The sequence below is a fragment of the Sphaerodactylus townsendi genome, linkage group LG01 (assembly GCF_021028975.2).
Source record: "Sphaerodactylus townsendi isolate TG3544 linkage group LG01, MPM_Stown_v2.3, whole genome shotgun sequence".
Taxonomy (NCBI): domain Eukaryota; kingdom Metazoa; phylum Chordata; class Lepidosauria; order Squamata; family Sphaerodactylidae; genus Sphaerodactylus; species Sphaerodactylus townsendi.
In genome coordinates this window covers 111,270,457-111,296,826 of record NC_059425.1, presented here as the reverse complement: position 1 = coordinate 111,296,826, position 26,370 = coordinate 111,270,457, and the positions used below count along the sequence as shown (strand labels likewise).

Genomic DNA, 26,370 nt, shown 5'->3' with positions numbered 1-26,370 from the left:
TATGTTAGCGTATGAAAAGGAAAAGCTATTGTCTCTAACATCACCTTTCCCTTCCCTCCCTTTCTATGATAGGTTAATGTGGAAGGTGTCTACTGTGACAGGTGCAAGCCGGGCAGGTTTGGACTGTATGCCAGGAATCCACTCGGCTGCAGCAGCTGCTACTGCTTTGGTCTGACATCCCAGTGCAGTGAGGCACAGGGACTGGTCCGTGTGTGGGTGAGTAAAAGTCTGCTGAGCCATGTAATGCGATAATGTTATTTCCTGCTGGCATCTTTTAGTCAGGCGCAGAGATGGAGCTAGGAAGTAGAGAAACATTTAAGCAATTTTTTCTCCTAGTGTACTCTCAGAAGTGGGTAGAGGACCATGTTCCATTAGGCAATCAGGGTCAAAACATTTTAAAAGTCTCTGATAAGGTAATAGATGTCAAGCCCCAGAGTAAAGCTATTAAAACCACTGGAAAAAGCAATATAGTCAAGTGAGGGGAAATTATTCCATGAGAATATAGCACTCCAACAGTGCTTTGCTTCTAAATGGGAAACAGTGAGGAAAATCATAGTCATTCAGTCTCACCCAAAATAACTATAGATTACTGATATATAAGAGAATTTAATTGATCTAGTGCTCATATTTTCCTTTCAAGTATTTAAAGCGATCACCAGTGTCCTCAAGTCCTTTAAAAAATGGAAGAAATCATCTCTAGATGTAAGTTTTCTACCAGTTCATTTCAAAGAAACCTTTCTTCTTTTGTTCTGTTCCCCAAATAAAATATCTTAGGTGCCCTGTACTCAGCCAGAACAGTGGGAGACTCACAAGCCAAGGTGTAACAGTTTTTTTTAAAAAAGAGGTTTATTGCTTGGAAGAATTGAGACCCTCCCAGGGTCTGACTAAAATAAAGTACTTGCTAGACTGATGAACAAACTTGAAGTTGTAGACTTGACTTTTTATACTCCTTAGACTATACATCATAGACGTAAGAGATATTGCAGCCTTCCAACTCTGCTGGCACCTTAGACTAAATTAACTAAACAGGGGCACTACTGGGTAATGAAAGGAAGACTGCCTCTAGGGGGATTTCTTAAAGGGACTGGTTCCCTCCCTTAGAACACTATACAAAAGAAACTTAACCCATACTAGCTACAGAGACAACTGAAACTTAATAAAGAAAATAATAAGAACTTCTCTGGGGGCATGACAGTATTAATACAAATAATCATACAAAACCATATTTTCTAAATGCAACTTTAATTCGATATATTATTTTAAATTATTTATTTAATTTGTATACCACCCTCCCCCGAGGGGCTCATAGCAGTGTCCAACAATCATATATCTAACATTTAAAATCAGCTAAAAACAGTCAATCCCCACTAATTATGATGGTGATATTTGCTAATCAGAATTTCTATTATTAGCAGTCTTAAGCACACAAGACATTTTCTTACACTTGCACAATATGTTTCTTGTTTTGGAGTGCTTCAGTTGGCAGTTTATCTTTGGCAACTCTATGAGTGACCCACATACCTGTGCTCTGGGGAGAAGCACCAGAGTTAAAAGTGTAGGAAAGAAATTAAAAATTCTCTAGAAAGGAAGGATTAGAAAGGAAGCAATGAGCGTCTTCAAGACTAAATTGGCATCTGGCAATATTTTCTCCAGTTACTAATATGCTTAATCAGAATGTGGAAAAAAGTAAGATATAGCAACCAAAGCAGGATTTATTATGATTTGTGCCCTAGTTGCTGTTCCTCTTAAGTTAATTATCTAGTTTGTTTGGACTGACCATGATCCATGTTAGCATAACCTTCATTTTCGTGGGGGTCACAGGCACTAATTCAGCATGCCTGGCACACAATTTTCCACCTGGAAATGCATGTTGAAATGATAGTGTTGCTCTATCTAGATTTCACTTGGATCATTGGTTTCTGGTTACCACAGTTCCAGAAGGATGCTAGCAATTTGGAAATAATAAAAAAGAGTACTATGAGCATGAATACAGAAAACTTAACTAAGGAAGGCTAGAGAAGAGAAGATGAACTGGACATTGTAAGTTATTTAGAAACTGATCCTTATCAAAAACAGTTGTATATCAAACTGAGTGCCTATGCTCATTTGCTAGACAAATGCAGCCCAGAGTTTTCAGTAAATCATCTGTACACTTTGGTATGGACATTTTTCGGTGTTTCTTCTTAACACAGAGATTACTTGAAAATCTTTCTGTGTATTCTGTTCAGTACAGAAGTATGATGGTATGTGAATGTTGAAGGCTTAAATTTCCATATAGACCAAGGGCAACCGTATAATAAGTGTCCCAAGTCTCTTTCTGCTGATTTTGTATTCCACATGCAGTTGAGAAAACTGTGGATAAAACCATTAGCCTACTGAAGCCTCTGAAGCCTTGAATTCACTTTCGTGGAATTTTGTTATCCCTCTTCTTCCCATAATCTTTTAGAAATGAAATTGTAGCTTGGAGGGTGAACAGTGGAAAAGTAATCCCCATACATTTATTTGACACTTACTCTCAGTAAGATATGTTTTTTTTTACTATAGAACAAGGTGATTCTTTCTTTCCTAAATTTTCCTATCTATAAATTTGTGTGGATTTTTTTTCACAACTGTATACATATTTAAAATGATAGCATCAGTATCTTAAAAGAGGAGCAAAAGGTCACCAATTGCTGAGTACTCAATCAGTGAAATTCAAGTTTGAGTTGGACCTCTAACATTGCATGGAAAAATGAAAAGGTTTAGATTTTTTTCACAGTAAGATATGATCTAATTTTATTGATCTGACATAGTTTGGGCCAAGAGGACAATGCAGCTGAATCAGTAAGGGTGATGTATTAGGCTTCAGAGCATCACCTCTTCTGCAAGATGTATGCATATGATTTAAAATATTAATTTAAAAATTCCCTAATGATCAATTATCTCTCTTTGAATTATCATACTTAAATTAGGCTTGCAGCTTCACATTACAGTCTCTGTGAACATTCCAGACTGTTTTGGAATAGATTCAGTGCAAATGATTAAAAAAATAATATACAGGTATTCTGTGACTTTGTGGCATACATTTCAAATAGTTCGTGCATTAACCAGTTTCTTGCTGATTAGCATGTCTAATGCATGGAAGCCATAGACACCTCACTTGGCATTAGCATTTCAAAAGAAACATTCTGGCATGCTACTGAATCTTTTCCAGATATTGGTAGAAAAATAATTATATCAGTTCCAAGCTTCTCTTTTTCATTGCCCAACTGATGTTTTGTGGGATCCCATGAACAGTCTGATGTTCTCAGGGATGTTTTTATTTACTGAATTTACTGGTAATTGCCATGACTGCTTCAGTGACATTATAGTATTTCTAATTCTGTAGCATTTTGAATTTTTTCCCTATATTTATTGAGTATTCTGCAGGATTCCTGTAGGAGTAAATTAATTAATACAATGTTCTTTCAGGTTTCTTTGATTACCGTCAGAAGCATAGCTGACAAATGCTTCATGTTCTTTTAGAAGCACTCTTATTTTTATAACTGGGTCAGGATTTCTTTATCAAGAACTAAGGAGAACAATTATGTGAAATCTTCCACAAAGCAGCAGGCAATCTATGTGAAATTGCAGATGCTGCAGCTCCCCAAAAACAGGGTTTCTTTTTGGCAAGCAGAAACACACATTGTTGTTGTGCTTGTGTGCTGCCCTCATGCATAGAGCACAATTGAAGGCTTCTAAAGTCCTGTGACAACAAAATGCAGAGGTATCCCGGCTCCATTCTAACACACACTCCACCTGGAATTATTATTAGGAAATTGAACTAAGATACATCTTTTCCCCAACAAGGGTAAAACAAAGCAGCTTTTCAGCTGTCTGTAATCTGTTCATGTCCATTTGCAGGAAATGGCACCTGCAGCCATCAGAACTTGACCGCCAGTTGATGGGCAATAAGATAGGAGTCAACTTCTGATGGAACCTTCTTCAACTAGGGGTATTTTGCTCTGTGTCTAGCAAGGTTTTTGAGGGGGGGGGGGTCAGAAGCCAACTCCAAGCTGATTATGTGGATCAGCTGGGAGTTGGGTTCTTCTGATCTCCCGGCATGGAAACCCAGCTGATTCCCCTTCTTCCCAGCCCAAACTGTTATTCTGGGCTTCAACTGAAGCTATAGGATCTGAAACTGATAGCTGGATTGAGCAGAACAAGAGCCACCTGTTTTTAATTCACAGCTTGGGGAGGGCAGTGAGAACCAATCCCCTTCTCCCCACCTTCCACCCTACCTCGCCCCAAACTGACAGCTTAGACTGCATTTTTGAGGGAAAGAGATCATTACTTCCTCATTTTAGGGTGTGAAGAAGAAAAAGATCACTTCTCCATTCCCCTTCCCATCTGTCAGCTTGGCCAGCAGAGAATAAAATCATGTTGCTTGCAGCCCAAGCTGTTTGCCCATTTTGTTATTTTTGGGTGGAGATAAAAAAACTTTTGCTTCTTTCATCTACACCCTGAACTGATGTAGAGAATAGGAGTGAATCGCTCATATTCTTTGTAACCCTAAATAACTTGTGGGTCAAGGAGTAATCTACTCCCTCCACCCCCCCTCCCACAACCTGAAACTGTAAGCGTTGCAGAGAATGGGAGTAGTCTGGTCCTTTACTTTGCAACCCAAGCTGACAGATCGGTGCAGAGAGGAAAAGCCAGTTGCACCTGTTCTCCCCACCCAGGCTTCTTCTTGTGTCCCAGCTTTGTAGGAATAGAGACAAAAGCTTGGGTGGTGGGGTGAAGAACCAACAGAGAACCTTAGCTGATTGCAGCTGTAAAGTCAACTTTCAGCCTCCACTTCCAAACTTCTCCCTGAGTTTCTGTGGGTATGGGGAGCGGCTCAACAAGTAGTTCTGCAGTTGTTCAGGTTGTTAGCTCAACAGTTTGGGAGCTCAACAGTTTGGGGGAATGGCTCAAGCTATCAAACATATTTAACACAAAATTTGTAGCATCCACAGAATCACTGCCCCCTGAACAGTTTTCCAGTTCAAATGGTAGTCTCAGCAGCTGTGTCGTATTTTAAAAAATCTATGAGTTTTTATCGAACATCTCCACCTGCCACCTTGTTTCTAGAAGTTTGGTTATGTATGCTTAATTTTTAGAACAGGACTCAAGGTGAATTACACAGGGTAAGTTGATGTGATCCATAGGATATCTAATAAGTAATGCACTAGGTCTAGGTTTACAGGAATCTGAAACAAGCAAAGCATATTAAACACAATGCATACTACAGATATAATACAGAGGAACGGTATTACATTACAACGCACAAAATGGCATTACATCAGTATAAAATAATGTTTCATTATTTGTTTGATCATTGTGCCTTTTTAAATATTCCACTTTATATCTTCATCATTTGTGTACATTTTATTAGTTTACTGTTTACTTAAACATTTAAACAAAAAGGAATTCATAAGCTTCAAAATGGAAAGTTCTTATTTGAAAGTGCATTTTTTGTAAAAAATTATATTTTCCCCCTAACCATTTTAAATTTATATAGTTGACCCTGAAGCCAGATCAGGTAATCCTTCCTCTAGTAGACGAAAATGTCCAACACCGAACTATACAAGGGATTGAATATCAGCATCCAGAGACCGTTGCAGATGTTGAGCTGGTGATGAAGGAGCTACACTCAGAACCATATTATTGGAGACTTCCAGGACAGTTTGAAGGACGGAAGGTAAAGAAAAGGAATTCTGATAGGATCTGGTGTTTCATGAATGTTTCTCTTCTTCTTGCTATAAAGATCTGGATGAGCTCGAATATCTTCCTAAATATCTTCCTGCACTGGCCAATAAAAACGAGGTTGAGGCCCTTTTTGAAAGCTGCCCTTTCCCCACTTACCTTAAGCCCCACGCTACTCGAGGAGAGTAGCACGGGGTCCCTCGGCACTCCCCACAGAGAGGGGCGGCGACAGCACAGCCGCCCTGAAGCTGCTGCTGTCGCGCCCCTCAGCGCGCAGCATCCCAGGCGCTCTTCTTAACAGTGCCTTTTGATGGCTGAGCGCGGGGTCGTGGGGACGGCCGGGCGTGTGCCTGGGATGCTGCGCGCTGGGAGCAGCGCGCAGCATAGAGGGGAACCACGAGAGTGGGGAAAGGCCCAGCATTGGGGGGGGGGGGAGGATTCCCACAGAACTTGCCCAGTGGTGGGATTCAAATAATTTAACAACTGGTTGTTTACAAGCACCATTTTAACAACCGTTTCTGCCGGTGTGAACCTGCTGAATCCTACCGCTGAACTCGCCCCAAAACACTGCTAACCTGTTTTAGTGGCCAAAACCCGGGTTTAATGAAAATCGCTAATTCTGCAAGTTTTTTCCTTAAACCCAAGTTGCAAATGCTTCCTGCTTGCCTGTGTGAACTACAGCAAGCAGAAGCATTCAATCCCCACGCCCTTCCCTCTACCATTATGGTGGATTCCCCAGACACCTGCCTTTAGAGGAGATAGTCTAATAGGTGGCTGCCATGCCATGCAGGTAGGTAGGAGGATTCTCATGTGAAGGGGGTTCTCAGATGGGGATGGATTCTCACTAGGGGGGATTCTCAGCTGCGTCGTTTGCATGGAAACACTGCATTTCTGTTCAAACCATGCTGCCTTCTGCCTCTGCGATCCCAGCGATCCCAGCTGGCTCCTGCAGCTGCCATGCAAACTGCAGCAGGGCAGCGGAAACAGATTCCATGAGCCCACTGCTGCCCATGCAGAATCAGCCAAAGAGTAAGAATGTTTGATGTCAGGATTTAGCAGAAATGTTACAAAAATTACTATGTATGTTGTTTTGTGTATCAGTGGGTTAATTCCAAATGGGATGGATCTTCTGCACCTCTCTTTTTGCACTGAATCCCCTGCATTCTGAGAGACCCTCAGAAATGGTGTGAGGCATGACTTGAGTATCTGCACTGAGACAAGAAAGTGGGAGAAGGGGGCATCACCACTTTTTAAGTGGATGTGCCTATCTGCTTACAGAACAGTACTTTGAGTCCAACCTAATATCCATATTAAAGATTTTTAAAATGGAAGCATTGTAAGAAATTACAGCTTATTTGTTTGTGAAACATGCTGTATTTTCAGCATATGATTCTCTGATTGTTTATAGTGAAAAATACTTTCACCTAAGCTGGTATTTTCCAATATGTTTCAGTAAAGGCCAAACATTAAAGAAAGAAGCTAATTTGCTTTTCAAGAAAACATTGGAGTACTTGACTAACACTATGGAAAACACATTGTAGTTATGATTCCATTGACCCCAGTTCAGCCACAACCATTTGAATGTTGGAGAAACCATTAACCCAATACGCTGTGCCCAAGAACAATTTTCAATTCCTGCCTGTGGCTATGCTGAGCTGGTAAGAGAACATAGTCATTCTCCAGTCATTCTCCATAGTCATTCTCTATTCCCTGTCAGCCATAATGAGAAACAAAATAAACCACAATATGGAACTCTCCCATATAATCTGCCATATTGAAATGCAATTTGGTTTTATTTGAACTAGGGTGCTGTGTATTTTACAGGTCTTCAATTCCAGAATTGTACCAATTTGTTGGGCCTCTTGTGGCTCATTAGAAGACTTAACAATTGGTTTTCAAGAGCCCATATGAAAATATTCTCCACCTTACCTCATAATAAATATGGGGAAATGGTTTTCATATTGTTATTTACTTTTATGAGCATGCAACAGCTGCTGCAGCTGGGCCCAGAATGGATCTACACTTAAAATAATGTGTGAAGAGGAAATACAGAGGCAGAAAATTATGCTAAGAGAAACTTTGCCAAGGGCTGACCTTTAGTTTCTTTGAAGGCTGAGCATGACTGAGTAGAAATTTTATTGCAAAAGCTCAGCGAAGAGGGGAAAAACTTTGGAAAGATGAGTGTGTGTGAAGGTAGTTTGGGAAGCAGCAGCAGCAGCAGCATGCCAGTGTACATCGTTGTAGTCAAGTGAGGCAGTTGAGCACACTGACCATGCTCTAGCAGTGGCAGTACAAGGGTCAGGTGCTTTCCCCTTTCCCTCATCTTCTCAGGTGCTACTGAACATGCAAAAAAGGCCAGCTTGGCAAAAAGTGATTCCAAAATTTTGCAGCAGGGGGTGGGGGGTGGAAAGTTTCTGCTCCTCAGCGTATTCTTGAGAGAAACATCCTGCTGCCCCCCTTCCCTCCTCAGCTCAGCTTTTCAGGCTACTGGGCATGTACATGCATGCAACACATATGGTATATCTTATGTTGCTGTTGCTGCCACTGCTGAGATTGGCTTCCAGAGTGGAATCCTGCAGTGGTGGCTGCAGTGGTGGACCTCACCTGGAATATTGTATACAGTCAGAGCTGTAGTGAGGGGGAACTGCGCCCAGGGCATGTGTGTGCCCTGCTCCCCTGCCACACCCCTGTCTTCCCCCGGAACACCCCGGAACACCCCCGGAACGCCCTGCCCATGCACCACCCCCACAACAGTGCAAGACGTCCCCACTCTCTGGGCGCTACACCACTGTGTACAGTTCTGGGCACCGCAATTTGGAGGATCCGGCCACTGATAATGCCCCCTCTTTTCTTGGCCCCTTACACCTGGGCCTCTGTCATCTAACGGGACCTGTTGTCCCTCCCTCTTGGGAGAGGATTTTGAAATTGGGGTTGTCGGACGCCACTTATACCTATATTTATTGTAGCTACTATATTCAGTCTTTTATTGTTTTTACCACTGCTTTTAAAAAGGTTTTAGTTATTTATGACTGTATTTGTCTATTTGTTGTGCACCGCCCGGAGCCCCTTGGGGATAGGGCGGTATAAAAATCCAAAGAATAAATAAAATAAATAAATAAATTCAAAAAGGATATTGACAAGCTCGAATGGGTCCAGATGAGGGCAACCAAAATTGGAAAAGGTTTGGAATCCATGCCCTACGAAGAAAGACTTAGGGAGCTGGGTATGTTTAGTTTGGTGAAGAGAAGGTTAAGAGGTCACATGATAGCCATGTTTAGATATTTGAAGGGATGTCATGTTAGTGAGGGAGCAAGCTTGTTTTCTGCTGCTTTAGGGACTAGGACCAGGAGTAATGGGTTCAAGGTGAAGGAACAGAGATTCCACCTAAACATCAGAAAAAACTTCCTGACAGTACGGGCTGTTCGACAGTGGAATTCACTACCTCAGAGTTTGGTGGAGTCTCCTTCTTTGGGGGGTTTTTAAGAAAGGTTGGATGGCCATCTGTCAGGAGTGCTTTGATAGTATGTTCCTGCACGGCAGGGGGTTAGACTTGATGGCCCTTGGGATCTCTTCCAGTTCTATGATTTTGTGATTCTATGAGTTTTTTTAATGGAGGAATTTAACCCACCCCCTTTTGGTTTACTTTTCACATTTTTCTGCAGACTCAGGCAGAGGTCACATGTAAGAATTAGACATCTAGATTAATATGGGTTTATTTTAAGTAAAAAATACTTTCAAAAACACACTACATGTCTGGACAGGTACATTTACCTAATGGTAAAGGTAGTTGCTTGTGCAAGCACCAGTTATTCCTGACCCATGGGGTGACAACACATCATGATGTATATTAGGCAGACTATATTTACAGGGTAGTTTGCCCTGTTTTGTCCAGTCATCTATACTTTACCCTCAACAAGGTAGTCCTCATTTTACAACCTCAGAAGGCTGAGTCAACCTTGAGGCAGCTACTTGAAACCAACTTTCATCAAAATCAAACTCACATTGTGAGCAAAGCTTTGACTGCGGTATTGCTGCTTACTACTCTGCACCACGGGGCTCCTATAGTTGCCTGTAGTTACATTTTATAGATACAGAAAAATAATGTTTCCCTACATGTCATCTTTTTTACAAACTCTCATGCTGCCTTTTCTTAATGGTAATGTTCTTCCAGAATATATTTATATGGTTTGTTTTGTTTTGTTTGTTAGCTGAATGCCTATGGGGGAAAGTTGAAATATGCTATCTACTTTGAAGCACGAGAAGAAACTGGCTTTGCAACTTACAACCCCCAGATCATAATCAGAGGTGGACTTCCCACACATACTAGAATGATTGTCAGGCATGTAGCTGCTCCTTTGATTGGTCAGTTGACAAGGCATGATATTGAAATGACAGAGGTAATTCTTTTGATGTATTCTGTTTAAAAAGTTGTCATTGGTACCCTGGAAACAGTAAACTCATTGGTGACCTTGTTGTCTTGCTTTTCAGCATGAATGGAAATATTATGGTGATGACCCCAGGGTTGCTAGAACTGTGAACCGTGAGGACTTCATGGATGTCCTGTACAATGTTCATTATATACTTATTAAAGCTAGTCATGGGAGCTTCATGAGGAAAAGCAGGTAATAATAATATTAGCATCAATGACAGTCATATAGCACTACCCAGTTTTTAAAGTGGATTATAGGACATAAACCATAGTCCATCTCAGGGTTATGTACCCATTTGACAATGAACTGTAGTGTACCTATCTTTGTATTATATTTTGACTACAGAATACACTAATAATACTATTTTTAAAGAATGATTGTTGATAGAGTTTTTTTTTTAAGAATAAGCATTCTCTTTGGGGTGACATGGGCTGCCTAGGTGGTATTCAGATCCGTATGAAGTAAAGATGAGGTAGCAGTACAGGATAAGAAATAGACAAGGAGGAGGAGTGATGCTAGGATGAGTTCATTACTTTTCAGATCTGACCCCCTCCAAAAAAAAGAGTATTCATTTACACAGGAATATAGCTTGAGATCCAACTTTAAAGTCTGTACTAGAAATAGGAAATGTGTCTTTTGGCGTAGTTCAGATATATACCAGACCATGAGTTTAATTCTAGCTTAATATGATATCATGCTTTGTGAGCAGCTGTCAAATCAGAGTCCATAATTCGAAATGGGGGTCAGTGGTAACTGTGGTTCGGCGTGATGTCTGGACTGATAAACCATAATTATGGATTTTGTTCTGCCTCCAGGGACAAGCATACCTAGACATTGGTATGCCAAGCAGACAGAAAATTAAAGCACATTAGCAACTATAAAATGTAATTTGTTTATACATGTGGAAGATATATCTTTTGCTCTAAATGGTGCTTAGTAGAAGCCATAGTTTGAGCTAATGTCTGAAATGATGCCATGTATATTTCTCAGGAGGTTGAAGGAGATAAGGAGGGCAGTTCAGATAGGAAAAATGTACAGCCCTTCCCCTCTGCCTCTACTTGAGCAGTCCCACACCCTCTTCATTTAAGTAAAAGAAAAAAGTCAGAAGACCAAATTATAGCTTTCCTACATTAGAGGTAATTTGGCCCTGAGATGGTTTCACCATGTGCTACATTGCTGTTTTAAGTGTGCCGTGTAGACTTGAGCAATGTGAAACTAAATACAGGGCACCTTAAATCTCTGATTCCATATAGCAGCCACTTAAAACACATTGCAGTGGAGGCAAAAAGCATTGGAAATGCTGCAGGGGCAAAATTACCTTCAGTGAACGTAGCATTTTTTATGTTTGTTTTTGAGCTGGCTCCTTAATTCTGGGCATATATAAAATGTGATGTCTGGAATTTTTGTAAATGCAAAGCTGCAGATCACTGATAAATTGCCACAAAACATAATAAAAGAACCCTCATACTGACAGAAGGTTCAAGTGTAAAAATAGCTTAATTCCAGTGGTAGCTCTGTACTAGCTATATAATTTAGCAGCAACGCTAATCATGTTTCTGCACAAAAGTGATGCTATTACACTGAGTGATTCAGAGGCTGCCACTGAAAAGCTAGAGCCAAACATTTTTCTCCTGCTGCGTTAATTTTGTTGTTCCCCTTTTCACATTTACTGCTCAAAATTGAAACATTTCTTACATTAGATGGCTGCTTTCCTTTTTCAAGCAATTGGACTGTGACAATAAATCTTTTGGAATTGGAACTATACTTTCCATTTTATTGTTAATTATTTCAAAATTCTTAATAGTTGTTTGGTATTTGTTTGTAGACTGAACTCTTAATGAAGTATGCTTGAGGGAAATGCTAAGCCCATCTTGCTAAGCACCACATTCCAACAAACAGCCAGTAGCTTTGGTGATATCTATTGACATTGTTTCGCACATTAACAGTGCCATCCTCAGAATACTTTTCTGAGAAAAATTCCTAATGAGCAGATTGCAGTAGGATTCTGAGCAGACTTTCTTAGGACTGCAGAGTTAGATGCTTTCTGTAAATGGTCTGATTTTGCCGCACATAGACCATTTTTGGGGTTTTTTTTCAAAATGATGGGGCCCTGCCTTTTATAAAAATAAAGGTACAGAAAGTACAGAGTAAGTTGCCACACAGTCACTGATTATATTTTCCTTTTTTATTGTTCCACTATTTCGTGCTTTCAAAAGCACTTTCCATAGCTCACATTGTATGTGTTCTTCTTACTGCACTGTTTACCCCCTTATGCTTATAAATTATGCTTATAATTTCTTGCTCATATGGACAAAAAAACAGTTGGACTGCTATTTCTTCTTAGGAACAGTAGCTCATTATAAATAGCCCAGGTTAGCCCAGTCTTATCAGATATTGGAAGCTAAGCAGGGTCAGTCCTGGTGGGTGGGATTTAGATCAGAGACCAACAAGCAATTCGAAGGTGGCTATGCAGAAGCAGGCAATGACAATCCACCTTTGAATGTCTCGAGTCTTGAGAACCCTATGGTGTTTTGTGGCATGAAATATGTATTTTGGACATTCAGGAGTCAGTGGCCACATTCAGACATCATGTTCAATCATACATTATATTTTTGCTTGGGTCCTGCCCATCCCTTAGCTTACCTAGCTGCTATGGCCCACATAATTTAGGTTCCTTATCAGTCCTCTGGATAGCCGCTCCTCACCTCAGGTCCATGCCAAATGTGGGTGCAGACAAGTAGTTACTTTCATACTGGCACATGGTAGTTAGTGGAATTATTTTATATTCTTCTGCTGAAGAGATAATCTCTCAAAACATGTTGGTATCTATACATCAGAATAAAGTATTTATCACCAGCACCTGTCAGATTGTCATTTTTTTTCTTCCTGGTTAATGGTGCTTTCCCTTTAAAGTGTTTTGACTTAGAATAAAGTTGTCACCGATGCCTGGCCAGGTATTTTTTGCCCTCTGAGGCAGCTGCCAGAATAGCAAGGAACAAAGCTGACTCTTATAGCCCCATTTCTTTGGATACCTTGGGTGAACTGCCACCTTACCTACTGTACCCTGCCTGTAGATTGCCAAAACTTTACTTACTTTGCGTCCCACAGATTACACCCAAGTTCCATAATTTTGCTTCCAAGAGTTGTCTGTCCTGAGAAAGAATGCCCAAACTTTCATGGATCATTACAGCAACTCTGTGCGTGAACATGGTCCCTGAGGGAAATGATCTAGAGTGACTTCCCCATAAAAACTATTTCAGGTGGATTCTGCACAGCATATGTATAACGGGTTGCAGTCATTATACAGGAACCTATTTTCATTTTCCCCATTCGCATGTGTGCCCTTCACATGTGTGCCCTTCACCCATTCAGGTAGCAGTTAGAGCCCATGGAAACAATTCAGGTTGCTTTTCTCTTTTTAAAAATTTCCCTTTTAAAAATATGTAACTGCACAGGCATACAGAAATGAACTCCCAAAGCCATGCCGATCATTCCACAATATGGTTGGCTGCACCTGCATACTTGTGCATGTGCAACTCACAAAAGAAAAGAAAAAGAAAAAGGGACCTCCCTACAGGCATTAATGAACATGTTGCTGTAGATTGACCAGGGGCATAACGAGGCAAACTGTAGCCCTGGGCAAAGCCTGAGTTGGATGCCCCACCCCCCCATGGGTGGCCAGTACACCACGACCAAATTTTTTTTTGCACCAGGACATTGGTGCGTGCAGAGGGTGCATTTTTAGACATATCAGCACCGAAATTTCAGCATATCATCAGGAGACTGTCCTTATGCTACCCCCCCCCCCAAGTTTGGTGAGGTTTGGTTCAAGGAGTCCAAAGTTATGGACTCCCAAAGGGGGTGCCCCATCCCCCATTGTTTCCAATGGGAGCTAATACCCAAATTGCGTGCCCTATACAGCCCTTTGTCTGGAATTAGGTCAAAACTCGTTGGAATCAGCCACTTGGCTGAGGGCATTTTCTCTCGGACTGTAATTCCCTGGTCCACTGCCTGCTCTCTGACACCCATTCCAACCCCTGGTTTTTCATAATTGAAGAAAAAATGGCCTAATAGGATAACTTTGGCCCCCCTGAACCAAACTGGGAGTTGGGTTCTTCTGATCTCCCGGCCTGCAACCCCCATTGACAGCAAGACAGAAAACTCAATGCAGAACAAAGATTCTTGGGCAAATTTCTGGGATGTTCCTGAAGGGGGCACATTTTTTGATGTATCAGCATCAAAATGTCAGGGTATCATCTGAAACTGTCCTGATGGGACCCCCCCCCCCCAAGTTTGGTGCAGTTTAGTTTAGGGGGTCCAAAGTTATGGACCCTCAAAGGGGGTGCCCCATCCCCCATTCTTTGCTAAGGAGATGGGGGCTACCCTTTTGAGGGTCCATAACTTTGGACCCCCTGAACCAAACTGCACCAAACCTTGGGGTTGCCATCATGACAGTCTCTAGATGATACCTTGAAATGCCCTCCCTGCAAGAACATCCCAAAATTTGCCCAAGAATCTTTGTTCTGCATTGAGTTTTCTGCATTGCTGTCAATGGGGATTGCAGGCTGGGGGGGCACATTTCTGAAGGCACAGTATCAAAACTTTCAGGGTCTCATCAGGAGACTTCCCTAATGATACCTCCCAGGTTTGGTGCAGTTTGGTTCAGGGGGGCCAAAGTTATGGACCCTCAAAACTGTAGCTCCCATCTCCCATTAGCTCCCATTGGAAACAATGGGGGATAGGGACACCCGCTTTGGGAGTCCATAACTTTGCCCCCCCTGAACCTCACCAAACTTGAGAGGTAGCATAAGGACAGTCTCCTGATGATACGCTGAAATTTTGGTGCCGCTAGCCTAAAAACTGCGCCCCCTGCAGGCCAAAAAGGAAAACCACTAAAAATACCCAAAAACGAACCCAGCATTTTGATGCCCCCCACAAGGTGATGCCCTGGGCAGCTGCCCACCTTGCCCAATGGGCATTATGCCAGTGAGATTGGCCATACTCACTGCTGCAGGGAGAAAATATGCTTGGGGGACTTCATTCCCTGTCGGGCACTCAGAGAATATGCCCACAACCTGCTGGTTGACCTGTATGGAATGGTGAGTGGGCCGGTTCTTCCTGAGAGTGGATCATGTGGAACTTAAAGTGAACTGGTAGAAGGGAGGGAAATAAAGCTTCTTCTGCCTGTTGCGTTCACAAGGGAGCGCTTCCAAACTGGGATTGTGCAAAAAGATTGCTGGTTTAGCAATCTTTGAAAATCCAGGGTTTAGAGGAATAAAATACGCCAAACTTGTTTTGGGAATGGGACCTGTACAAAGTCCCCTCCCACCCACCCCCCAAAAAACCCAGTTTGTATAATGTCCTACACCCAGTGCCATAGGAAGGGGAAATGGCGCTTGCGGCAAAATGGCATTTGCGCCACTGCCCCCCAAACATGCCTTATTTATGCTTTAAAGCCTCAAACTTTTTAAAGAGCAGCCTGCTCTGGTCTGTGGGGGCTGCTTGAGCCTCAGAGGCTGCTCCAGGCCATGGAGACGGCCTGAAAGGAGGGGTGAGGGGAGAGATTCTCTGTTCCCCTGCACCTGTACCTGGGCCACTTGTCCCCCACCTCATGGTAGCTCAGCAGGTTGCAAAAAGTTTACAGTCTGGAAGGTCTGTAATCAAGAAATCTCAATTATTCATCTCACTCAAAATGTCCTTATCTAGCATAATAAATGTGTATGTTCCAGTCTGTTTGTCTGAGCATCCTTAAGCTAACTGGGACAAAATATTAGATTATTCCTGAAGATCTGAAAATTTTCCATAATGGCAAGTCCCCATGTCTTTGAAGTCCATAGTACATCTTGTTAGCTTTCTTTTATTTGCAGAAACTTTGTTTAGGTATATGATTGGTTTCAGGATGTTTTTTCTTTTCTTTTCAACTTGCCTCATTATAACATCATTCACTATGCAATTTTATTGTGGTATATCTGTGAACTTTGAACTGCATCCAGGTTAAATATGTAACTTCAATCAAATGTAGACCTTTTACAGGTTTTGTCTCTAAACTAAAATACAAACAAAACAACATTGCAGGTTAATTAGCAAAGATATTTTGCATTAGTTTGATTGGTATAAATTAAGGTTGAGTAAGAATGAGAAGGCTAGCTTTGATCAGTCTTTTAGACAGTCCAAAATAATATTTAGTTTTGCTTATGTGGATGATACCAAAAGGCTTGAAGCGAGTTTTTAAAAATCAGCTTTGAAAAGCTTTATTAGCTAGCATTTCTCATCTGCCCTATCCCTATCCCAGAATATCTGAGATCTCCATGGAGGTTGCAGAGGAAGGAAATGTATCAGGAAGGACTCCTCGTGCTCAATTGATTGAGAAATGTGATTGCCCTTTGGGTTATTCTGGCTTGTCATGTGAGGTACAGTAATGCTTTTACATATTCTCTATATTGCATATTGTATTCACTTTATCAGTACTGATGATAGAGGAGGTTCAAAACAAGACTTGACTATTCTTTCCCATTTTTGTTCTTGAAGATTTTCACTGTGCGAACGAGAGAAGACCAACTCTGAGGCATTTACTGCAAAATCCCAAGCTAGGGTTGATAGTATGAGGCTAGCATGAGGCTGGCAACCACTGAGAAACTTCCTGCTGCAATGGGCACTCACTAATGACACACTGACTCACTTCCAGTGTTATCACAAGTGATATTAGAGCACTTGAGGTGATTTTCAGGGCAACAAAACACTGGTCATTTCCTGCACATTTTCCTCTCATTTTTCTCCTGCCACCTAGATGAATGTCAGTAAGAAGAGCCATTGGAGGGAGAAGATCATCCAGTATCAGCAAGAATTTGGAAACCCTGTCCCAAGCAAAGACTGACTCCTCTGAGCCCAATGACTTCAATGACCTTCAATTTATTTATTTTATTTAAAACACTTCTTTGTCACCCTCCCACTCAATCAGGGTCTCCAAGGTGGCCCACATAGAACAGTAAAACAAATAAAAACAACATTAAAATAATGTTTTAATGTTTTTTTTAATAAAAACATTAAAATGATAACATAGTTTAATGGAAACATAAAAGGCAACACTAGAATAAGGGAGGAGATGCAGTTCCTGTTATCAGGAGCATGTGAAACAAAACAAAAAAAAAGCCTTCTCCTGCTGGTTGAAGATACTGATAGGGGGATATATATAGCCATACCTAATGTATTGCTTTTGTATGGATACAACAACCCCAGGGAAATGGTACTATATTTTCTGGCTGCAGCATTCAAGATAAGGGAGTGAAAGACTGAAGGCCTTTAAAAGACCTCCCTACTACTGTTGCTATGAGCAGATATATTAGGGGATAAGGAATAATAGTAGTGGAGCAGAACTCAAGCTTATTTGGGATTTTAAGGGGGCCTTTAAACTCTTTTGTGCTCCTGATAAAATCATAGTGATTCATACCACAAAGTTCACATTTCAAAACTGTGTTCAGGAAAAGGAAAGAGAAAGTTTTGATCCAAGTTTTTTTTTAAAAGGATAAGCAACTTATTTTAGATTAACCTGTTTTGAATTAAGCCACAGGGGGCTTAATTCACCCACCAGTATCCCCCCAAAATCTCTACTATTTTGGAATGGTGGAGATTTGGGGAGACTACTGAAATATTGTATATGGTAATCTCAAAGATTATGACCCTTCTGTTGCAATGGCTGCCAATATAACCGTGTCTTGTGTTTTAAATTCATATAATTATTTGCATACTGCTAAAATGCTGTTTTTATTTATACAGAATATAAAACTGTTTGGTACTATAGAATTATAAAATAGCCCTGCCTCCAGGCATACTATCTAACAAAGTTTTAACATGTTAGGGAGGAATGGGAAGGGAAAAGACAGGAGGATAAGAAGATATAGAATTGCTTTTTTAATTTAATTTTGTTTTTTTCTCATCTGTCAGCTTTAATAGTAATTTTCAGTAGGCTTACTAATTTTTATTGGTGGCTGAAAACAACTATACGAGAGCTGGATTAATTTTATTTCAAGGGCTAATGAACTCAGGACCTGGTAGCATTTTATTATTTTGAATTCCTTATTTTTATGGTCTTTAAATTATATACATATAAATAATGTGCCAATGAAGACATATTTTGTTGACTATCACTGGGCATTAGCCTGTTATCTATCAGCCAGAGTGTAGGCAGACATTAGCTTGCCATTTCTGAAAAACACACCAAGGACAGGGGGAAAACAGAGTGCTCCTGCTCACTTTGTACAGCCAGTGAATTTTTTTCCCCTAGAACAACATTTTTCTTAGGAAATAGAGAGAGAGAGAGATGCATGATGTACAAGGAGGAAACATCTAAATGAAAGACTTCTCAAGATGGAATATGAAAAGCCTGATGCTCTTGAGCTACCTCCAGGGATCTAGCGACAGAGTTTTCAATTAGAATTGTACTGTTTCTTCTGAAGTATGCTGCACATTGTTTGTGAAACAATTTGAGGCTTGCCTTAGGAGATGGGGAGGGCAAGTTACTTGTCAAACCTAACCAAGATGAAGGTGCACTTGTAATCCTCCTGAATCCCTCTTCACCAAGCTCACACTATAATGGATTTTTAAATATATTTTTTGTTGCAGGTGTGCTCCCCAGGCTTTTATAGACTTGCTTCCACATCAACTGGTAGAAGACCAGGTCCTGCTTTAGGTGCCTGTGTGCCATGCCAGTGTCATGGGCACAGTGATATGTGTGATCCTGAAACCTCCATATGTCAGGTACAAAGCTTTTCCTAAAGTATTGACTATATTCTTTGTTTGAATATGCAGAAAGTTTGTGGTGCAATAAAATAGCAGGCATTATATTCACTAGGTTTAAATTCTTTTTAGTATCCTGAATCAGTACACACTTTCCACAGTAAACATGTTTGCTTCATGTACCCTGAGATTTGTAGTGGTAAACACTTCTAAAATATGAACTGTCAGTTGGATCCAGCCATACAATAGTAGAAGAGTAGTTTCACTCAATGCACCTCAATTTTTACAATGGCTACTTTAAGATCTAGCACTGATCTTTCATTTCTGATCGGTGTCACTTTATACAAAAGGTGATGTAATGCAATCATTATACTCCAATTCGGAATGGTGATATGATTTGATCAAAGACAGTCATTATCAAGGGACTGGGTTGCTGAAATGTCTGGCAGTATATGTTGTACAAGATGACCTTGTAAGAGCTACTTGCAATGACTTTCTTGGGTTTTTGCTTGCACAAAAAGAGAACAGCCACATTATGTGGAACCCTGCTTGGCCACATATCCTTGAACAGTGTTCTCTGTGAACTTAAACATCTTCAAACTTTTAATTGTCTAATATCATAAGCACATTTTCTTCCTATATATGTATCCCCTCTTACACAGGGACTCTTAAAGTCATTAGAAGTCATGCTTACTTTAAGTTTTGAACTCAGTTAGGCATAGGCGCTGAGAAAAGGTAAGACAGGAGACCACAGGCGCAGTTGGCAAAAATGAAGCCTGGGGTGGACTTTTAGTTTTCTGCCCCTCCCATGGGCCCTGATGCCACACACCCCACATGCCACACACAGCTCACTATGCCCCACTTACCTCCTGGGCACAGGGTGCTGCCCTCTCCTTTTCAGCCCAGCAGCAGCCCAGCCAGACTCCCGGGCCAGGGATTACTAAAGTAGATGTCCTTGGTCTGATAGGCAAAGCAAGTTCATATTACAGTATAACCAGTAAAAACAAACATGACAAATTCTTCTGCATCTCTTTAATAACCAGTAATGTTGGAGTGACCCCAGAGTGCTATTTTCTTCTCTGCTCCACAGAACTGCCGTCAAAACACCAGTGGTGACCACTGTGAAAGGTGTGCTGTTGGGTACTATGGGGTTGTTCGAGGCTCTCCTGATGACTGCTGTCCCTGTGCGTGCCCTTTGCTTGTTTCCAGCAACAAGTAAGCATGTATTACAGATTTCCCCCTTTGCTTTGGTTTAGGTCCCTCTCATAGGCTTCTTGGGTCAGTTGTCAGTGTTGAAAAAGTGCAGGATATGAGTCACCTTCCAGGGTTACTAAGGTCTGAGTGCATAAATAAAATGACAAAGATTGGAAAAAACAGAAATAAGACTGAGTGCAGTCTCCAAAATACAATAGCAAAAAATCAATAACACTGACTAGATCTGCCTAATACAGACTTACAGTCTAGATAATTCTTCTTCAGTTTCAATGAGCAAATGTAGCATGCAACACCAAAAGGTCCAGTCATCAATCCCACCTGCTAGGTTGTGTCATGAAACCCAGGTGACCCAATGAAATCCTCCCTGTTGGTCCCCAGCCATAACTAATTATAGCATTACTGCTCTAAGCCAGATGACTTCCTTAACCAATGGCTGGGCCCTATCAACAAGCTTTCCCACAGATTTTTGCACCCAGCTCATATTCTTCCCTCCCCCCCATCTCCTTCCCAGATGACATCAATTCTCATAGGATGCTAATTAATTCAATTCCTGGCTTGGCCTTGAAGAGATAATACTAAAAGAACCCACACAGCATTATCTGCACCTGCAGGCCCTCTTCAAATAATCAGGCATTAACCCTTATATGGACAAGTGGGGCTTTGTTCTGACAATATGGATCACTAAACAGTGACCAAACTACCCTGCTAAATTGTTTTGTTGCAGAAATTGCTTCCAGGCTAATTAGCAATGTAGAAATTCATAAAGGGTGGAAAATGTAATAGTAAAAGGATTATGAATGAGCATTATAAAATTATTGCTGCAGATGGTGAGACTTACTTGCACAATAAATACACCACTACGACAGGCTGGAAAAGGAATGGGCCGCAGCCCGTTTATTGAAATATCAAACATAACAGCAATAACTATATACAAAAGAGCTGGGCGGCAAACGGGTCGCCCATCCCATCCCATCATATGGGACTGGCGGGAAGGGAAGCCCCAGAGATAACACTCCTTGCTTCCACCCTCTTCCCGCCCATGCTGAGGAGACGGGCACTGGCTAAGCCCCAAGGCCGCACACAGCCCGTCCTCCTGCCTTGCTTGCTGGGGTGTCGGGCACCGGCTAAGCCCATGGCCGCCTACCGGCCCAACCCAACCCCACTCCCTGGGGGGTTAGCCGGGCAGCTGACCCGCCTGCCTGCCTGCCTGCCTGCCTGCCGCGACTCACCCCCCCCGGCCCATAACAGGGCGCACAAGCCACACTGGGAGCCCTCAGCGGGAAGGCTCGTTCTCTCCCCAGATGCAAAAGCGACACCCGTTGGGCAAACCCGCCCACGAGCTGCCCCTCCCTCGCCAATGCTCACCTGGCTTCCAAGCTCCTCAAGCCTGAGCACTGTCCCTATCTCAACCATCGTGGAGGAGTAAGTTGAATGGACTGAAGCCACATGTCCAAAACCCCATTGGGTCCAGGCAGACAGCCCATCTGGCTCCGAAGAAGTCTCCTGGTTGTCCCGGGAGATCTCGGAGTGAAGGTCCGCCACACCGCTCCCCCAAGGGAGAGTAGTGACCACCTTGCAAGCGGCCGCCTTTGTTGACCTTTCTTCTGCAGGTCCCTGTCCCACGGCAGTGGGGATCCACAGCTCCCCTCCAGTGGACCCGCTGCAGCATCTCAGACCAAACCATAGGTCATACCAGGCCGATGCCTGGCAAAGCTCCGAAGTGTGGTGGCCTTACCGCCGCGACAATCGCAGGTCAAGGCTCCGACCTGGCAGGGAGGTCCTCCTCCCCCAAATGAATGACCAATAGGTCCTGGCGTGGCCGACTGGAAAATATATTCAATTATTTTTGGGGCTCCAGCTCATGCCACAGCATGTGCCCCTGCCCCATCCACACAATCCTCACTGTGCACTCCGAGTCCGAGATGTCGGCCCTAGTCCGAAGTGCATGCGTATTCTTCAGCACGGTTGATTTGCGGAGCTGTGCCCCCACGCACCCACACCTGTCGATAGACAGTCTGGCGGCGTCCCTGGAGGCACTGTGGAAAAGAATTAACAAGTCAGGTGTGGGCGAGATGTGCACGCCCGAAAGGCTCCCGGACCGCCACCTGCCCAAAGCGCAAATGTCTTCCCAAGCGTCCCACCATGCAACCTGGCAGCCGCGAGCCGTGGCGGCTCCTATCCTGTGAAGGAGTGCAGGCCAAATTCAGCGGCAAACGAAAGCTCCAGCCCAGGCCAGGCATGCCCGGAACACCGCCAGGAACTGGAACCTGGTGAGGGGGGACCCATCCTCATGCACTAAGAGCATGCCACCGACCCGCGGCTGGCCTGTGCCGGAGCCACGCTGGATGAGTGGAGGGAGGGGGCAGGAGGAGCGTGCGCCTCGGTAGAGCTGGCATGAATTGACCCAAGCACCCAGCGACCCTCCTGGGATCGGTTTTGAATGAGCCAGCCACGCATAGACCATGTCCCCAGACAGGACTAGGGTGCTCCCTTTGCAGCCCAGCGGTGCTGGAAAGGCTTCGATCCACACCGGTGGGGGCGACCAATTCCCCCGGCCTGAAAGTCCCATGAGGTGTGCCAGGTGGAAAGTGGGTCGCGTGAAGAGCAAGCGCTCATAGCGTGAAGCGCTACACCTGCCGCAGCACCCCGGCGACTGCCCGGGCACCTCCCTGGTGACTGCGATCAACCTGAGATCCCTCTGCCAAGGGCCGACCCTGCGCCTAACCAGCCACCAGCCGGTGCACGGCATTTAACGCCCGCCGGTAACGTCCGGAAAACCCGAGACCCTGCAATTGAAGGCGATGCCCGCCAGCTGCACCCCCATGGTGCGGGGTGCATCCCCTGCCCATGGAGCCGGACAAGGTACTCGAGGAGGAGGCCCGTGTCCACCCCGCCGCCAGACATCCCTCCCGGTGGTCACGGTAGCGAAGCTTCACTGAAAGTCCCGCGACGACGGCTCGGTGCATTGCACTGCCTGCATGTGGCCGGTGCCAATGAGTTCAAAACACCTGTGATGACTGCTCGCTGCCAAGGTTGTCCCAGAGGGACGCCTCGGCACTGTCGCCGAGGAACAGCTCCGCCCCGCTGGGGCCAGGCGCCCAAAACGATCCACCTGCTGGCGAGATAAGGCGTCAGCAATCTCATTCTGGCAGAAGCCTGGAACGAAAAGCTTGGCTTTAAAGGAAATGCTAAAAAGAGAGGCAGGTAAAAAACCAGAATTGCGAACCAAGCTTACATGACCCGTGCCGACTTGGAGGTGTGACTGCTCTGTTCACCTCACGAACCACAGCCTGGTTATCACACCAGAAAAGCACCCTTCTATTTTGCCAAGAGGTCGTATCCAGACGTGCACCGCCACCAAGATGTGAAACAGCTCCAGAAAAGTGGGAGAGGATCCCTGGTGATACCCTGTGAATGCCGGGTGCGAGGGGGCCAGAGACCTTGAGCCCACCGGCCCTGGAAAGTAAACCCCAAAACCAAAGGCACCGGGCGTCCAGAGTGCACCTGCAACTCCAAGCCGGGTTCCAGAGGTAAGTCCGCCACAGGGAAATGCCGTTTGAAGAGAAGCCCCGGAAGCGAACGCCAGCCAGCACCTGCAGATCCTCGCTTCAGACCCCGGGATACCCTGATACGTGGTGATCAGGGGGACTTGCAGCCCGACAAGGACCTGGCCAGCCCGAGAGCAGAACGCCCTGCCAGGCTCCACCACCCTGCAAAGCGAAATAAAGGTGGCCCAGTAGAGGATTGGACCTGGCGAGACCCTGCATGCTTTTTTAATGGAGCACGGAGTTGCAGCAGGGTGGTGAGGCCAGGAGCTTATCCCGCGAGGGGAGCGAGGAGGTGCCTTGAACCGATGCCAGGTGGATGCCCAAATGACAGAGGGCAGTGGAGGCCCTCTGTCTTGTTGGGGAGCCAAGGGGACCCCCAGCTCAGCCGTCAGGGCCTGGAAAGCCTGCAAAGCAAAATTTACACACTCCCTGGTGCCCTGCCCACCGATGAACAAAAAAATCACCCAGATAATGAGTCCCACCACGCCCGGAAGGGCACCACTCTGCTTGAACAGCCCATTCAAGGAACGTGCTGAAAGTCTCAAAAAGCTGCACAGGCAAAGAGCAGCCCATGGGCATGGCCTTGTCCACATACCAGCTGCCTTGGAAATGGATGCCCAGCAGCTCGAAGTCCAGGGGGGGGAAATGGGCAGGAGCCGGAAGCAGATTGAATGGGTCACTGGTTGCCAGAAGGGGCACCAGTGCCTGCTGCCTGCCTAATGGGAGGATATGAAAAGCCTCGTCCAGGGTGGCATACCGAAGCGAACAGACCTCGGGGTCTATGCGAAGAATGATTAACTGGGAAACCTGCCTAGCAGGCGCGCGGCTTGCGCCCTGTCTGGAGTAACGCTGCAGCCACACCAGCAAAGAGCCTGGAAGCTGACTGCAGTTAGGGAAAAGTAAATGTAAAATGTTTTGCGGGGGCGGGGGCACTGCTTTGACCAATCGGAATCTTTGTGTGAGGGCTCGGCGCCGGAGGACCGGGCCTGCATCGCGAAAGGGAGCGCCCACGCCCGGCTTAGGTGCTTCGGCTTCTGCCATGACTGCTGCAGAACAGTTGGAACAAAACATGCTCAAACCTGCACTTGGGCGGCTGGCAAGCGCCCGGTTGAAATCCCAACAAAGCCCTTTTGCCCCCGCCCGCCCCGGGAAAGCTCTAGCGGATTTTGGGGGCAGATGGCTCGACTGTCCCCTTCTGCGTCAAGGCCCGGCTGGGCAACTGACTTCATCCAGGTTTGAGTGCAGTGCATTGAAAGAGAGGTCCCAAAGCCCGGAACCGGCTCTTGTGGGACAGCGTTCTTCCGGATAGCGTAGCCCTTCATAAAGTAGGCAATGGCTGCTGGCTCGGCCCGCCAGCGCCCGAGCTCACAGCACGTGGTACATGTGGGCGCCAGGTGCCAGGCCGCGCAGGGGTAGGCAGCCCCGGCGAGGGCCAGGAATTCCAGTGAAACCACTGCAGCCAGTTGCTAAAGAGATGCGGCATTCGGCTGCCGCCGGGTCGCCGCCCGCTTTCTGTCCGCTTTCCGCTCCGACAAAGCCATATATTCACCCTCCCGCCCGGAAACTTAGAAAATAACAACATGGTACCCGTCGAAGGTGCCCCACGCTCCCGGAGCTTCCTGGGGAGGTGGGACCCAGGCCCGAGGTTGCAGCTGGGGTCGTCCTGAGCCGGGCTGGGAAGGGTCGCCTCACGCTTACCCCAAAGCGCCATGCGTTTTGCGACATCCAAAATGGGGAGAAGCCCGGGCCACGATGATTTCCCCTTGGAACCAAAAAATTTCCCCCCCAACTCTGGGCATCGTCGTAGATCCCTCGGAGGGACTCCACCCGAAGATGAAGAGCTGGGAGACCGCTCTAGAAGGACCGGGAGCGCCTGCGACGACCGCTTCCTTCCCCTCCTGCTCTCCCAGAGCGGAGGGGCCAACGGATGCGTCCACTGGATGTGGCGACTGCTCCTCGCCCGAGACCCACGGCGGCAGCCGCTGACGTGGAGGGCTCCGGCTCCCCTGCACGCCAGCGCGAGGGGACCCGGACTTCGCTGGCCACACCGCCCGAGGGGAGCCTGCGAGGAGAGGTGCAACAGCGAATCCAGCTAAGTTGGCTGCATACCAGTGCAAAGGATCCAGTGCCAGCGCGTCGCCCCGGCCCGCCGCTCCCGTGAGGCAGCGGGAGTAGCCCTCCCCGCCCGGGGAAGGGTGCTCCACTGGGCCAGCGGTCCATGCCCGGCCAATGGGGGGACAGACCCAAAGCCACTGGCAGCCGCCAGCGTCGCTGCACCAATCCGCCCGACCACCGGGCCGCCTTCCGGAGACCCCGGGCGGGTCTGGGCCCGAACCTCTATTTAAGAGGGCTCGAGCTCTGCCCGAAAGGTTGTCCTTGCTCTTAGCCCGGCTTGGGACCCATGCGAAGCGCTTGAGACCCGGTCCACTTCACTCAGCAAGGAGAAAGAAGGAATAAAAGTGAGAACAAGCAAGGTGAGGAAAAGTCGGGAAAAAAAGGAAAAGAAAAGGCAAGTTTTGAGGCCGCAACCAGTCTCCTTCCAGGCCTTATGCGAGACGCCAACCACACAACCACGCCTTGCTGGGTCTTGCCGCCGGGAAGGGCGCGGACCAGGAGAGGCGTCTATATATACCCAGGCTCCTCCCGCCAAAGCGGCTGGGAGCCAATCAATGCACCCGGTTCTGCAGCATGCAATTCCTACCTTGCAACCCCTTATTTTGCTGCGCTGCTCACCCCAG

The 26,370-nt window shown here is 45.2% G+C and overlaps 1 protein-coding gene across 1 annotated transcript in view; it reads left to right on the top strand.

Moving 5' to 3' along the window:
* The window catches only part of LAMA2 (laminin subunit alpha 2), a 549,054-nt gene that overhangs the window by 380,979 nt on the left and 141,705 nt on the right, over nt 1-26,370 (top strand). The window contains exons 23-29 of the mRNA XM_048490901.1: nt 73-216; nt 5,522-5,701; nt 9,915-10,103; nt 10,195-10,328; nt 16,429-16,546; nt 18,756-18,890; nt 19,960-20,084. Coding sequence (XP_048346858.1) covers nt 73-216; nt 5,522-5,701; nt 9,915-10,103; nt 10,195-10,328; nt 16,429-16,546; nt 18,756-18,890; nt 19,960-20,084 — 1,025 coding nt within the window. The remainder of the gene's footprint in view (nt 1-72; nt 217-5,521; nt 5,702-9,914; nt 10,104-10,194; nt 10,329-16,428; nt 16,547-18,755; nt 18,891-19,959; nt 20,085-26,370) is intronic.